Source organism: Tamandua tetradactyla, chromosome 2, assembly GCF_023851605.1.
Source record: "Tamandua tetradactyla isolate mTamTet1 chromosome 2, mTamTet1.pri, whole genome shotgun sequence".
Taxonomy (NCBI): domain Eukaryota; kingdom Metazoa; phylum Chordata; class Mammalia; order Pilosa; family Myrmecophagidae; genus Tamandua; species Tamandua tetradactyla.
In genome coordinates, this window is record NC_135328.1 from 138,005,510 (window position 1) to 138,019,852 (window position 14,343).

Below are 14,343 nucleotides of genomic sequence, written 5' to 3' on the forward strand. Positions count from 1 at the left end.
ACAGCATACACGATTGAAAAAAAAAAAAATGTTAATGTGCATTGTGATCTCCCAAGAGGGATTTATAATCTGTAGGGCTCTCAAATCTAGTTTGTCACAGAACATGCTCCCCACCTTCCCTTTTTATCTCACTTGGAGATTTCTTATGAGTGATACTTCACACCTAACTCTTTACAAGTTCTGTGGCAGGATGCTTTACTAAGACAACACATAAACTATATCCCCAATGGTAGATTTTTCTTTGGTTCCTCCAACGTATGCTTGACGTATGCTTATCGATTTACTGGAATGAGTGTTTCCTATTCAAATAAAAATGTACAAAGTCAAGTAGTTATCTTAAAATTCCAAAGTTTTTATCCCCGTTTTTCTAAAATATCCAAGTAAATCAATAAGCTAGTTCATGAGAGGAAATTGCAGCTACTTTATATACTTTTTAAAATCAATGCTCAATTATAATCAGATTAGAAAGTGAATCACATTTCCACCTCTCTTTTATGGCCACAAGGGCTGCAAGCTATTTACCCTCAGGCTCTCAGTAGCTCCCTCTCTGCTGGCTGGCACAGAACTGGGCATCCAGTGCATCTGTTCAAAGAGAGCTGGTGTGAAGGGCCCTCGCCTGGTCTCTCGCTTGCAGAGAGGCCCTGGAGATCTTTCGGAACTCCTGGAGGGTTGCCTCTTTCTCTTGAGAGATCTGCTCCATCCTCTGTTCCTTTTTTTTAATGGCTTCCTTGATGCCCTCAATGTGGCACTTCTCTTCCTTCTCAGCTTTCAGCTTCAGGATGTGATGATGCTTCTCCCGCAGGATGCTGAGGTCTCGAATGTGCTGCACTTTGTCCCTGAGGTTCTTGTGGACGTTGCTTCTGGCCTGCTGGATCTTCTGGTCTGCCAACTCCATCAGCATCCTTTTGTGCACCTTCCTCTGCTCCTCAGACTCTTCTGCACGCCACCGGACCTGCTGGAAATACTTCTCCTTCTGGGACTTGTTCCTCAGCTCTCGGTGACGCTCCTTATGCAGGCACTTGTGGGTCTCATGGATCTGCTGGGACCTCGGCTCCAGGGACAGTTTCCTGAGGAGCTCCTCAGCCTTGGCCTGGCACTCCATGAGGACCTTCCGTGCCTGGTGATTGACCAAGGAAGTAAAGTTGGGCTCCTGAGCCCTCTTCCTGTCTTCCACGTTGTGCTGCTGCCTCCTGTAGCAGGCCTGCTCCAACCTCCTCTGCAGCTGCAGGCTGTTCTGCTCCTGCAGGCCCTGTAGCACCCTTTCCTGCTCCCCCGACTGCTGTACCAGGCACTGCTTCTGGTGCTTGGCCTGGGTGCAGGCCGTCTCCAGCTTCTCCCGGAGCGGATTTTCCTGGTTATCCAATTGCCTCTTCCACCGGCTCTCCTTCTGGATCATGCTCTTCACCAGGCTGGCCTCTGGGCTATGCTGCTCCCAGCTTAGGAGAGCCCTGCGCCGCTCCTTCTCCTGGTGCCACCGTTCTTGGCCTTGCTGCAGCAGCAGCCAGCGTTCCCTCTCCAGGATCTTCTGGACCTTCTGGTCCGAGCGCTTCAGCTCCTCCCAGGCTACAGCTGCCTGTTGCTGCAGCTCCCGCATCCGCTGGGCTTTCTTGAGCCGGACCAGCACCAGGTCCACAATCTTCTGGTCTGCGGAGGAGATCACTGCCTCTGTCAGCTTGTTTTTGAGAATCTGGGCTTGCTGGCTCTGGATCTCCTGACTGGATCCTGAGGACTGGGAGCAATGGCTGGCCAGTGATCCAGTCAGCTCGTGATTGTCCCTGTTCTGGGTGTACACATTGGTTGACGGTGTCCTGAACTCTTTGGAGGACACAGAAGACTTCTCTGTGGGAACTCCACTGTGGGAACGGTGGTCCAGACCTCTGCAGATCGGCACAGCCCACCTCCCAAAAGTTCCACTCAAGGGAGCATACCTTTCTTGATTGTTAGGTGGGGGCGAGTCTGCCTGAGCTGCAGGGTAGTCTTGATAGGGCTGAGGCTGTGGGAGTTGCAGTTGGGTCTGTGTCTGCCAGGCCAGCTTGTTCCCCTCGTCTCCCAGCTGCTGGGACTTGGCCTCTGCCTTCCCCCAGGCATCCTCCAGGCGCCGGCTGCGGGTCCGTAGCTTCCTGGCCCGGTGCGGAGGTCTCCGGGCCACGTCGGTCAGGCTGCGGCTCTCCTGCGGTGTGTCTGAGTACAGGAGTCTCGGGGGCCGCAGGGTGAGCGAGCAGCGCGGGTGCAGCGTCTCCCAGGGCGCCTCGGCCTCGCTCCCCTCGACCCGGGTTCGGGCCCAGGCGCTCAGGGCCGGCTCCGCCCAGGTCCCAGACTCGGCTAGCCGCGCGGACGACGCACGCTGTGTGCCGGGTGCCGGGTGCTCCCAGAGGTTCAGGTAGGGCCGCGGGGAGAAGCGGCCGAGGCCTGCCATGCTCCCTCTGGGTGCGCCCAGAGTTTGTGCGACGGTGCCGGCGCCTCCAGGGGCGTTGCGGAGACCCTCCCCGCCCTCGGATCCCGGGGCCCCAAGTCGCCTGTGACGCTCTGGCTACTTCACAATGCGCCTGGCACCACCAGGTCCCTGCAGTCATCACCCAGCGCCGCACCCCGCACACTGGGAGAGGGGAGAATAGCTGGGACAGGGAGGGGGCCGGGACGGAGGTCGCAGGTGGTAGGTGGAGTTGTAGGAAATCAGAGTGACATTTAGAACCGAGGGAGCTTTGTGAGCCCCCACCCGTGTTTCAGGCAGGAATTTGAACTCCTATTTGTACATTTCAAAGTGGTGGGGCTTTAAGAGTCCGGATGATTGCCTCGCCCCCCAGAATGGAATGGGGGGGGGGGTCGAGGTGTAGGGAGAGGGTGGGATGAGGAGTCCTCTGAGTGGCTGAGATACCCTTAGCTGTGAGTCACCATCCCCACATCTGTGCATTTGTACAATGTACTCAAATTAAGCAGTTATGGAAGCACATTAATGCACTGCACCATGATTTTGACATTTACTTTAGCAAGTCCAAAGTATGATTTTTTTTTATTAGAGAAATTGTTAGTATACAGAATAATCAGGCATAAAATACAGGATTTCCACATCCCACCCTATAATTAACACTTTACGTTGGCGTAATACATTTCTTACAATTGATGAAAGCATATTTTTATAATTGTACTATTAACTATAGTCCATGGTTTAACTTAGGGTTCACTGTGTTGTGTAGTTCCATGGATTTTTTTTAAAAAAATTCTATTCTAGCAATATATGTATAACTTCAAATTTCTCTCTCCAGACACATTCAAATATATAATCCAGTGCAACTTTGTGAATGTAATTGACACCAAAGTATATTTAAATATTTACTTTTTGAAGTTTTACAACAGGAAAAAAATGGTTGTATTTTCCCTCTAATACGGTGTTTGCTGTTTTTGACAAAATAGGAATGTGGTGTGCACATTTCTGAAATAACATCAGTGAATGCCATGCTAATATCACTTTATATTTATTTGGTCCTTTTTTTTTCAAATTTTGTGAAATTGTTATTTCTTTGATGAGGCACCGTGGCCTAGTGGGAAAAGCATAAGATTTGGAATTTGGCAAAACAATTTTGAATCTAAGCTGCCACCTCTCACCTGTGTGATCTTAGGCAAGTTACGTATCTTTTCTGACCCTTAGTTCTCTGCAGGTGGAATGGGAGTGAGGTGGGGGTGATGCCAGCATCTCCCTGGGCTGTTTTGAGGGTCAGAGGATTATATATCAAGAGCTTGATACATTATGCACTCAATAAATGCTATTTTTATGTCCCATTAGGCTTCAGTTGAAAGTTTTCAGACAAATTATTGTATGAGTTTTAAAAATTGCTACAGATTCCTACCTTAAGAAAAGAAGGATGAAATTAATGTAACCCTAAAATAGCTTAGGTAAAGGATAAAGTTCATGACCCCAGGCACTGTAGAGCTTGGCTAAGTCATCTCCTGTCTCTGGAGTACAATGAGAGACATTCCTGGTTAACCTCCAAATATTGTGCACTCCTTAATGAAAAAAAAGGAGTATTTACATGCCACATTCCCCTTCATCCACATCTCCTTGGAGCTTTGCAGCAATGCCAGCCATGCAGGACCAGTGGAACTGATCTATTTTCCTTCGGACAAACCAGAGACTGGGCCCTAGTAAGTGAAATCCTTAAAGGTCATTCAGACAATGGTGGAAGTTTTTACTTCAGGTTCAGTGCTTTCCACGATATCATGTTGCCTCCCAGGAAACATACCATGAATTGAGGCGTGCTTTGAAAATTGTGATCAGATGTATGTCATGGGATGGTGGCCACCATGTCCTTGAAGCCATGTGGTGAGCAGCCTTAACTAAATCAGCTGAGGAGCTAAGTTGCTGCTTCTCGGGGAGGTGGGGGGAGGTTCCTTTGCAGTCAGTAGCACATCTATAGCTGGCAATAAGAAGTTGTTCCTTTCTTAATTTTCTATTGGCACCACTCATAAGATTGTCAGAGAGATTATTTTATGTGATAGCAACCCTTACCAGGGAGGTAAAAAAAAATTAATTAAACCAAATTTGAAATGGAATTGCTTAACTTTTCTAAGTTAGGAAATATTTAGGTATGAATTGAGTTGGGCTGGTTCTTGAGTTTCTTATCTGTCTGTTAAAGCTTTGGAAGGCATTTTGCATAGATAAGTGTGGCTTTTATCTGGGCCACATCCTGTCTCAGAGGAGGAGTATTGTGCCCAAGAGCCAGGAGACTTATCATCTGCCAGCGCTGCCACCCACTGAGCCACCTCATATGGTTGTTTGACCTTCCAGTATCAGTTTCCTCACCTGTAAAGTGAGGGTGCCGGAGGAGATGATCTGTAAGGGCTTTTCCAGTCACAAATATAACTGGAGAAAGTGGTTCAATCTAATGATTCAGTTTCAGCCTTTGTTCTGTAAAGCAAAAATGAATTAATCCATGAAAAATACTTGCAGCAGTGCCTGGCATGTGATAGCTGCCCTATAAATATTAGTTATTAGAATCATTATTATCATTATGCCAAAAGCACTAAAACCATAGTAGCGTAGAGTTGAATTTAAAGACTTAGTTTGGAGCAGAGCCAGAATTAGAAACCAGGGGCTCAGATTTCTGGTTCAGGGCTCTTTGGCCTCTTGCTTCCTCTGACGGCTCTCAGAGTTCATCATGGAATTGAGTGTAACTCACTTACTTCTGCTGAGGATGGAATAAAGGACATGGTATTAACCTTGTACTATTATAAGTATTTATTGGAAGTCTGGGCCAAGGTTAGATAAGTCAGGGCCCTTTCTACAACACTGCTGGGAGAAACAGATCCCGTTGAACTCAGTGGAGTAAGTGGTTAAGTAGAGACCATAGCTGAATTCTTAGAGGAGAGAGGGAGGTTAATTCTAGCTGGGTTGTTCATAAGGGAAGGTTCCCTTCAGGATGATAATAAGGCTGAACCCGGGAGGACATCACAAGACAGGGATGAGCAGAAGGACACACCAGGTAGAAAAGCTGTATGAGCATGGCATGGAGCCTCAAATAGGCCTGGCCCAGCGGGGGACATGTATGGTTTGGGTGGCAGGGTGCATAACTTCTGACACCAACTGCAATAGTTTAGACATCAACTGCAATGAGGTTCAGACTCTACCTGGAGTTAGGTCAGATCTCACAGGTTAAGGGCACAGGCCCCCAAACAGCTGTCCTTACTTCAGACACTGCAAGTTTGGGGGTTCCCAGGCCACCTATACTTCTGACCAACTGGTGACAAATTCTGGGGCTCCCAATACCCCCTCAGGTTCGATAAATCTCTAGAACAACTTTTAGAGCTCAGAGAAGTGCTATACTTATGATTGGTCTAATTATAGCAAAAAGGATACGAATAAGAAGAGACACATAGGGTGAGTGAGGTCTGGGAGGGCACCCCAATGTGAAGCTTTCAAGTCCTTTTCCCATGGAGTCAGGATGTGTCTGTCAACCTCCCGGCACATCGATGTGTGTTACCAACTAGAGAAGTTTTCTAGAGCTTTGGTGCCAAGAGTCATTACTAGGGTTTTGTAACATAGGTTGATTGATGGAATCAATGCCCATGTGGTTGAACTCAATCTCCAGCTGCCTTCTCCTGCTTGGAGGTCAAGCTGATATGATGTGGCTCAAAGCCTCAACCCTCTAAGCACATGGCTAGCCCTCACCCGGAGTCATCCCATTAGCATAAACTATCAGGTGTGGACAAAAGGCTGCCATGAATGACAAAGACACTTCTGTCATGGGAAAATCCACTAGGAACTGGGAATAAAGCCCAACCAAGTTCTTTACTATATAACAGGGGGTAAGGGTGCAGTGGGTGGCTGGGGTTTTCAGTGGAGAGGCAGAAGGTGAGACTAGCAAGGTAGGCTGGGCAGATTCCTTAGGGCCTTGAATGCTATGCCAAGGAGCATTGGGCCTTGTCCTACTGGGCAGCAGAATCCAACTGTGTTCACAAGAGTGCCAGGACTCCTCTTCCAGAGGGTATAGGGCTCAGGTCCTTTAGGGCAGGCTCTGAGGCTTCTGTCCCTGCTTACCCAGAGCAGCTCAGATTTTATGTTTTATATATCAGGATTTCTTATAACACCTTATTGAAATAAATCAGGATTCTTCTCCTTATAAAAAAGGGTTCAGGGGTACACGGGTGGGTCACTGGTAGAATGCTCGCCTTCTACGCAAGAGACCTGGGTTCAATTCCCGGACCATGCACACACAAAATAATTAAATAAATAATTTTAAAAGGGTTAAAATCTACAGTGTAGACAATAGTAGGGAGTCAATGAAAGTCTTGAAACCAAAAAAGTGACATAATCAAATCTGTATTTTAGAACGCTCATCCTGGCAGGCATGTGGAAGACAAATCGGGGAGGGAAATTGGAGACAGTGTTACAGGACAAAGGTGGTAGAATCTTTTGCCTGATGCACTCAAATGACCAATTCCTGAGACGGTTTAAATCTTTCAGTTTAAAGATTTCAGGCATTTCCCTCTGTCTACTCCAATATATCAGGAAGTGAAAAGGAATATTTATATAATGATTCAGTCATCATGTTCATCCCTTAAATCCTAACTTCTCGGTTACAATTCTTCCACCTAATTTCCAGGATCATCATTTTCAAGGTCACCCACCCTGGAGACCTTTTGTCACTGCTAGTTACCATCTTCTCAGGCACCCAGGCTAGAAGCCCTCTTTCTCCAGAATCCATCTTCAAGACCTCTACTTCTGGACTGTCCCTTGAATCCATCCTTTCCTATCCCACTGCCCATTGTCCTGGTTAGGTGCTCCTGATTACTCTCTCAAAATGCTGAACCGTTGTCCTAACTGGCCATCCTGTCATAAATGAGAAGTTAGGGTTTACGGGATGATTATGATTACTGAATTATTATATAGATATTCCTTTTTACTTTCTGATATATTAGAATAGACAGAGAGAAATACCTGAAAATCTTTGAATCCAGCCCCCTTTGATCTCTGATAATACTTGTATAGTCTTTATTTTGTACACTTGTGACTCTAAAAAACCTTGTGACTAGCCTTCACTTGTACCCATTTATCCAGTATTTTGACTTTACAGTCTTGTGATAACTAAAGACAGTCCCTAATGTTTATTTAATGAAGGGTCTTGGGTCAACCCAAAACTAACCCACTCCAAATCCAAAGTTGACAGCCAAAACTGAATCTAACCAAAATGGACCCACCTGACATGTGCAGTAGCTTTGAATTTAACCTTAAGTCACTGGTCCCTCATTACAGGACTAAAAATCATGCTCATCATCATACTAAGGCCACCATTTTCTTACATGCATGCTGTGACTAAGCATGTACTCAATCTGCACACGCTCAATAATTAAATCACCTCTAATCGCATCATCTGGGGTCACTGAACTCATTATCCTAAAACCTCCTGTCTTTTAATCCTATAGAGCCATTAGAATTGTTGCAGTTTGGGGAGACAGATTTTCGGCCAATAGGCCATCTGATCGCACCTAGCAATAAACTTTTTCTCTCTTTGAAACCCTGATGTCTCAGGAATTGGTCATTTGAGTGCACCAGCGGAAGAATCTACCACCTTTGCCTGGTAACAGAATCTGTAATAAGAAGTGAACTCCACAACAGAACAGAAAACAGAATGTCTGGAATAGACTGACAAAAACTGGAAGAGAAAACTTTTCCCGAGGGTCCTCTTGAGGGTCCTTCTTGATACCTGACAGAAGTGGTGGGTTCTCCCCCATGCACATAACAGTCGATCCGTGACACCAGGGTTTCGAAGAGTTTATTGCTAGATGCAAAGCAGGAGATCAGGTGGCCTTGTTGGCTTAAAAATCTGTCTCCCCAAACTGCAGTAATTCTGATAGTTTTATAGTATCAAAAGATGGGCAATTTTTAGGATAACGAGCACAGAGGCTCAAGATGACAGGGTTAGATGATCTAATTGTTGAGCATGTGCAGGTTGAGTACCTGCTTAGTCACAGAATGTATGTAAGAAAATGGTGGCCTTAATGTGACGGTAAGCACGAGTTTTAGTATTATAATGAGGGAAAGGTCACTCATAGGTTAAAGCTTAAGCTACTATACATGTCAGGCTGGTCGATCTTGGTTGGATCTAGCTTCGTTTATCAAGATAGCTTTGGATTTGGGGTGGGTTAGTTCTGGGCTGACTCAAAGGCCTTTCATTAATAAATATTAGGGGAAAAATTAAGAATAAATTAAAAATGAAAAAAATAACAGAAAAAATTTTAAAACAAAAATAAATAAATATTAGGGGCTTTCTTTAGTGATCATAAGACTCTGAAGTTGAGAAACTGGATAAAAGGGGTACAAGTGAGGGTAAGTCTCAAGGTTTTTACAATCAGAAGGGCCCAGAATAAAGGTTATATAATCATTGTCAGAGATCAAGGCAGCTGGATCACAGTTCAGAGATTTCAGGTATTGCCCTCTGTCTACTCTAATACACCAGAAATTAAGAAGGGATATAATGGTTCAGTAATCAGAAACATCCCCTAAATCCTACTTCTCAGTTACATCCTGAGGAGAGTTTAGGCCTTTAAGCACAGAAAATCCCCCTCACCTGCATCTTTAGCATCTGATTAAGACCCTTGGAGGGTCACAAGTTTGGATGCCACCGTCAGCTCTTCTATGGGGCAGATAAAAGAGATGTTCTGCAAATGCTGAGCTGCCAAGCATTCCCTTGATACCAAGAACAATCCATCTCATTTTTACTTGGCAGAAAAAATTCTGATTGCATATCACTGGATGCCTAAATATTTGGGCCTTCTGCCTGAGTCTCTTTTTTAATTTGTTGGAGACCTGGAAAATATAACAAAACGTGTTCTGACCCCAGAAAACCCAAATTAATCTTTGGAATAGAAATTTACTCTATGCCCTTCCTGAAAACAAACTGTTAGTTGTTGTGATGACTTCAAATTTTATCTCAGCAAAACTCCTAATTCCCGGATGGATTAAACGGGAGCTAGAAGGTGGAGCTGTGCTGTCCAGTACAGCAGTCAGTAAGACACCTGCGGTATAAGCACTTGAAATGTGGGTGGTTCTCACTGTGTGCTGTATGTATAAAATACCTGATGATTTCAAAGACAAAGTACAGAAAAAAAGAATGTAAAATATCGATACTTTTTATACTGATTATGTGTTGAAATGATGGAATTTCGAATATATTGGGTTAAATAAAATATGTTATTAAGATTAATGTCACATTTTTTACCTGTTTTAATGTGGCTTCTTTGCATTTTATAATGCAAGCCATGTTATTTAATGCAATAACATGGCTTGCATTATATTTCTTAGACGCGTTGTTCTAGGTAATTGAGGTTCCCCAATATGCATAGTGTTAGTGAAAACTTTTAAATCTAGCTAATTGTCATTTAAATGAAATATAAATATATTGCTTTGAAATCACCCTTACTAAGAAGATAGTATTTAGGCCAGGAGTTTTTTTTAATCAATGTCTGGATGATCTATAAATTATTAATTTTCATAATATGGCTTTGTAGTGCAGTTTTATAGGATTTCAGATCTTTCACATCCCACCCCCAATTTTCCCTTACTACACAGGAAAAAACAGATGCCCCTAAGTAACAGTGCCTGAGAATAAAAAACAGGACCACTCTCTCTACATGCCTACGAGGTATGGACTTAAAAAATACCAGAACTGCAAAACATTAAAAAAAAAGTTATAAAAACACCCAGGCAATAAGTGGGAAACTTATGCTAATGCAGTGCTAAAATGAAAATTGTAGCCTACAAACTTCTTTTATTTAAAAAGAAAATTGTGAGATAAGAGCCAGAAATATGAAAGTTAGGTTTCCATGGAAACAATCACTTACCCACAATTTCATGTGTATGGAGGTTAGATGTGTAAAAATGATGACTGACACATAGTGAGCATGTATTAGGAGGATTGCTATAAATGCTTTACCAGAACAATGTAAATTAGGGGCTGTTCTTTCCTGAGGTCCAGAGAGAAAATTGCCCAAGATCATAAAGCTAGTTAGCAATGGAGTCAGCCTTCATGCCTCACCTCTATACTGCTAGCACTGCGTCCCCATAAGCAGTGAAAATTATGTGTGGTTAAAGGAGCCTCAGAGGATTTAAAACATTTCTAGATTTGCCACATCTTAGGATTTTCACATTTGTAACCTTACTTCAATTAAAGGCAGGAGATGGTAATTAACAGATTATTTTGAATAAAGAAAGGACAAGAAATAAGTATTTTCAGAGAAAGGAAATTCACTTCTACAGTGGGCTGCAGTTAGTAGATCACCCAACGGTGACGGAGAAACACAAAAACAGGCAATATTTATTTTTGAGTGATTTTCACAAATAGTTTGTAATTTAAAACATGTGAAAAGGTTTTCCCTGTGGAAACTTGGGAAAATAGTTGTACTTAATAGCTGATCCAAGTTGGAGTTATCTCTTAACCCACAACATAACATAGGTATTAAACTAAATATACATTTTTTAAAGAATGCATTTTGTTGAAACTTTTTTTAAATGTGTTTTTTTAAAAGTTTCATTTTGTTTTGTGAAAATTGAGTTGGGATTTTTTAAGTCAAAAGGGCATTTGTTTTTTGAGAACGGTAAAAGGGAGTGAAGAGCGTGCTGCAGGAGAAGGCTGTGGATAGACAGTTGGCCATGACTGCTGCCTGTGCATGTACTGTACTATGCCATGCATTGTGAAACTTTTGCCAATGACATTGGCAGGGTAGGTTACCCCCAGCCCACTAAAATTCCTGCCTCTGCACCCAGCAGGTTTGTCATACTATGGAAGAATTTTCAGCAGGCAGCTCACAGTGTTCTTTTCTCCCAAAGTCACCCACTCAAAGAGCTGAAGCAGGCCCACTCTAAGGATGCGGAGGTGTGGGACAGCCTCCAAGGTGACTGCCATGATTCTGTCTCTTGTCATCTTTGTGAACTCTCCTCTCATATTGACTAGGACTCACCTCTGTGCCTAACAGCATTTCACAGAAATGATTATTTTGATTTCTGAGGCTGGATCATAAAGGATATTGTGATCTCCACCTTGCTTTCTTGGATCACTCATTCTGGGGGAAGCCAGCTGCCATATGATAGAAACACTCACCCTGGAATCAGGTCCTCAGCTCCAGGCAAGTCTTCAGATGACTGCAGCCCAGCCAACAACTTGACTGTGACCTCATGCGAGACCCTGAGCCAGAGCCACCCAGCAGAACCACTTCCAGATTCCTGATCCACAGAAACCGTGAGATAAAAAATGTTTGTTATTGCTTTAAGAAGCTAAGTTTTGGGGCAATTTGTTATGCATCAATAGATTATGAAGCTACTGTGCCTTATAAACACCATGTTTCTAGACCCTACCCAGGCCTAGTAAATTTATTTCTCTGTAAAGTGGCCTAGGAACTTGCATTTTATCTCTGGATGATTCTTTAACCCTCTATAGTTTGGGAACCATTGCCCTTTTCCTTTTTCACTGACTGCCCTCCCTGCTCCTTCCCTCCTTCCATTCCTTCTTTTAGTTACAGTAAAATTTCCAGAAGTTCATTCTGGGGTCTTTCCTCTTTTTATTGTAGACTTCCTGAGCAAGTGCATCTTTAAGGGGCAGCATTGGAGCAACTTATGGATCCACTTCAACTCTGAACCTTCTTCAAAGCTCCCAGATGCTAATTCCCAACTGCCTATCACATATTTCCCTCCAGCAGCTCAAACTCAGTATGTCCAAAATTGAGTTCCCAACAATCCTCGTAAAATCTCCTTTTTATTTGTGAACCCTACTTTGGTTAGCGGTATATAGTTTAGTCTCCTAGACTCTAAATCTTATGTTATCTTTGGGTCCTCTTTCTCCTTCACCCTCAACACATACTGGTCCCTGAGATCTGATAATTCCTTTCTCAGAGCTTCCCACCCCCCACTGCCATTGCTCTTTTCTCACCTCATTACCTCTTACTTGGACTATTGCAATAGCCTCCCCATTGTCCTCTCACCCTGCTCCACTGCTTCTTCCATTCTACCCATCAATCTTCTTCAAAGACAAATATCTGAAAACAGAACTGATTATGATACTTCCTTGCTCAGAAACCTTCCATGGCTCCCCACTGTCTTTTGGATTAAGTTCAGACTCCTTGGCTTGGCATTTAAAATTCCTAACATGTTGGCCCCAACATGACATTCTACCTTTACTTCTGACAGCCACCCCCTCCCCAAAACCAACCCAAATACGCATATGTGATGATTAAGTTTATGTGTCAAGTTGACTAGGCCAAGCAAGCACTGGCCTGACTATTATTGTGAAGAAATTTCACAGATTTAAATCATCCATCAGATGACTGCATTTATGGCTGATTACATGACAATCAAGCCTCATCAATGAGTGAAGTCTCATATGATCAGTTAAAGCCTAAAGTCTCCTTTAAGGCCTTAAAGGAGAACTGATTATTTCAGCAGTCAGAAAGAAGAACGCCTTTCTCTACTTCAGCCAGACAGCTTCTCCTGGGGAATTCATCAAAACCTTCACTGGAGTTCCCAGCTTGTGGCCTGCCCTATGGAATTCAGACTGGCCAATCCTCATAGTCACAGGAACCAATATAATAAGTCTCATAATATATATAGCTTTGGGATAGTACAATATTTATGTATATATAATGGGGGATATATCTTGTCAGTTCTGTTTCCCTGGAGAATCCTGACTAATAACATCATATTCTCTAACCACAAGAGATTATTCATAATTTCCCAAATGTGCCTTCAAGTTTTCTATATTGTTTCTCATGCTTTTACTACCTCCAAAACTTATCTCTCTGAAAATGAAAAATCATAATGTAAAGACCATTGCAAAATTTATTCATGATGCACTCTTCAGGGGTTGATGTAGTCTCTCCTGCATCCTTTCATCCCAGACCAGGTAGGAGGTATGGATGCAATACTTCGTTGACTTTGGAGAATGGAGGTGAGAAGAGCATTGTCAGCTTCCTCTGGGTCTTCACCTGTTTTACCTACTGGGTTTTGACTTCTGTGAAAAGACATTCATTTATTTATTCATTTAGTGGATATGCTTTTATTAGCCTTGTCCTAGGAATAATGGGGGATATAAAGTTGAAAACTTAGTCCCTCCTCTTTGACAACTTAGATATATCTGGTAGGACCATATCAATTGCCAAAAGAAAGATACTAAAATATCAGGGTCTTTACAGGTTAAAGAAATCATTTCTAAGTTAGAGGGGTAGGAATCCCTCTACTTCAATGTAGTTCCAGAAGAACAGGTATTTTTGTTTGTTTTTGCACAATTCTGTATTTTTAACACCTAGAGAAGTGCCTGCCACATAGTAGGTGCTCAATATATATTTGTTGAATGAATGGGTGACTGAATAAAGACATTACATGTATAAGAAATGTAGATCCGAGTTTATATCTGTGTGCTTCTTAAATGGTGAGATGAAGTCTATTTGCATTTTTATGGATTTTCATTATATTTGGCACATCTCAGGCACTCAAAGAATACTGCATGTATGTTGAGTAAATGATATCATGGCTGAGGTTTGTTTTCTTCCTACATCTTTCTCTGGTGTCACTAAGCATTAACCATCTTGAGGAAAATATTTGTGCCAAGCTGACAGTAGTTTTAAAGGTAAAAGTCTTTAAGAAACTAAGAAGAAAAGGCAAGGTGATAGAAGATGAGACACAATTCAAAGGTCAGGAAAATAACATTTCTTGTGTAATTAATGATTGAAAGTGTTTCTAAAAGTACTGGGTTATCTTTACCTGGTCATCAATTGAAAAAGAAAATTGGACTTTCTCATTAGCAACATCTGTTTGATTTAATCCAAGAACCAAATATTGCTATATAGGGGCCAAAGCTTAAA

At 42.9% G+C, this 14,343-nt stretch overlaps 2 protein-coding genes across 4 annotated transcripts in view; one reads left to right on the forward strand and one right to left on the reverse strand.

Annotated features, from left to right (window-relative positions):
* Positions 1-401: 401 nt before the first annotated feature.
* CCDC185 (coiled-coil domain containing 185) lies at positions 402-2,506 on the reverse strand. The gene has a single exon (XM_077149150.1). It carries the CDS (start codon positions 2,414-2,416, stop codon positions 587-589), a length of 1,830 nt encoding a protein of 609 aa, XP_077005265.1. The 5' UTR covers positions 2,417-2,506; the 3' UTR covers positions 402-586.
* Positions 2,507-4,049: 1,543 nt separating this feature from the next.
* The window catches only part of SUSD4 (sushi domain containing 4), a 158,618-nt gene continuing 148,324 nt past the window's right edge, over positions 4,050-14,343 (forward strand). The window contains exon 1 of one of the 3 annotated variants that reach the window (XM_077149160.1): positions 4,050-4,140. Coding sequence is in view for 1 of the 3 variants with exons in the window: in XM_077149154.1 (XP_077005269.1) it covers positions 11,666-11,729 (64 nt within the window). In the remaining 2 variants the exon portion in view is untranslated. Of the gene's footprint in view, positions 4,141-11,306; positions 11,744-14,343 lie in introns of those variants that run through there. The other 2 variants (XM_077149154.1, XM_077149156.1) reach the window with 2 other exon arrangements.

What these genes read in the sequence shown, in the direction of transcription:
- CCDC185 (XM_077149150.1), bottom strand. Translation starts at nt 2,416, where the DNA reads ATGGCAGGCCTCGGCCGCTTCTCCCCGCGGCCCTACCTGAACCTCTGG.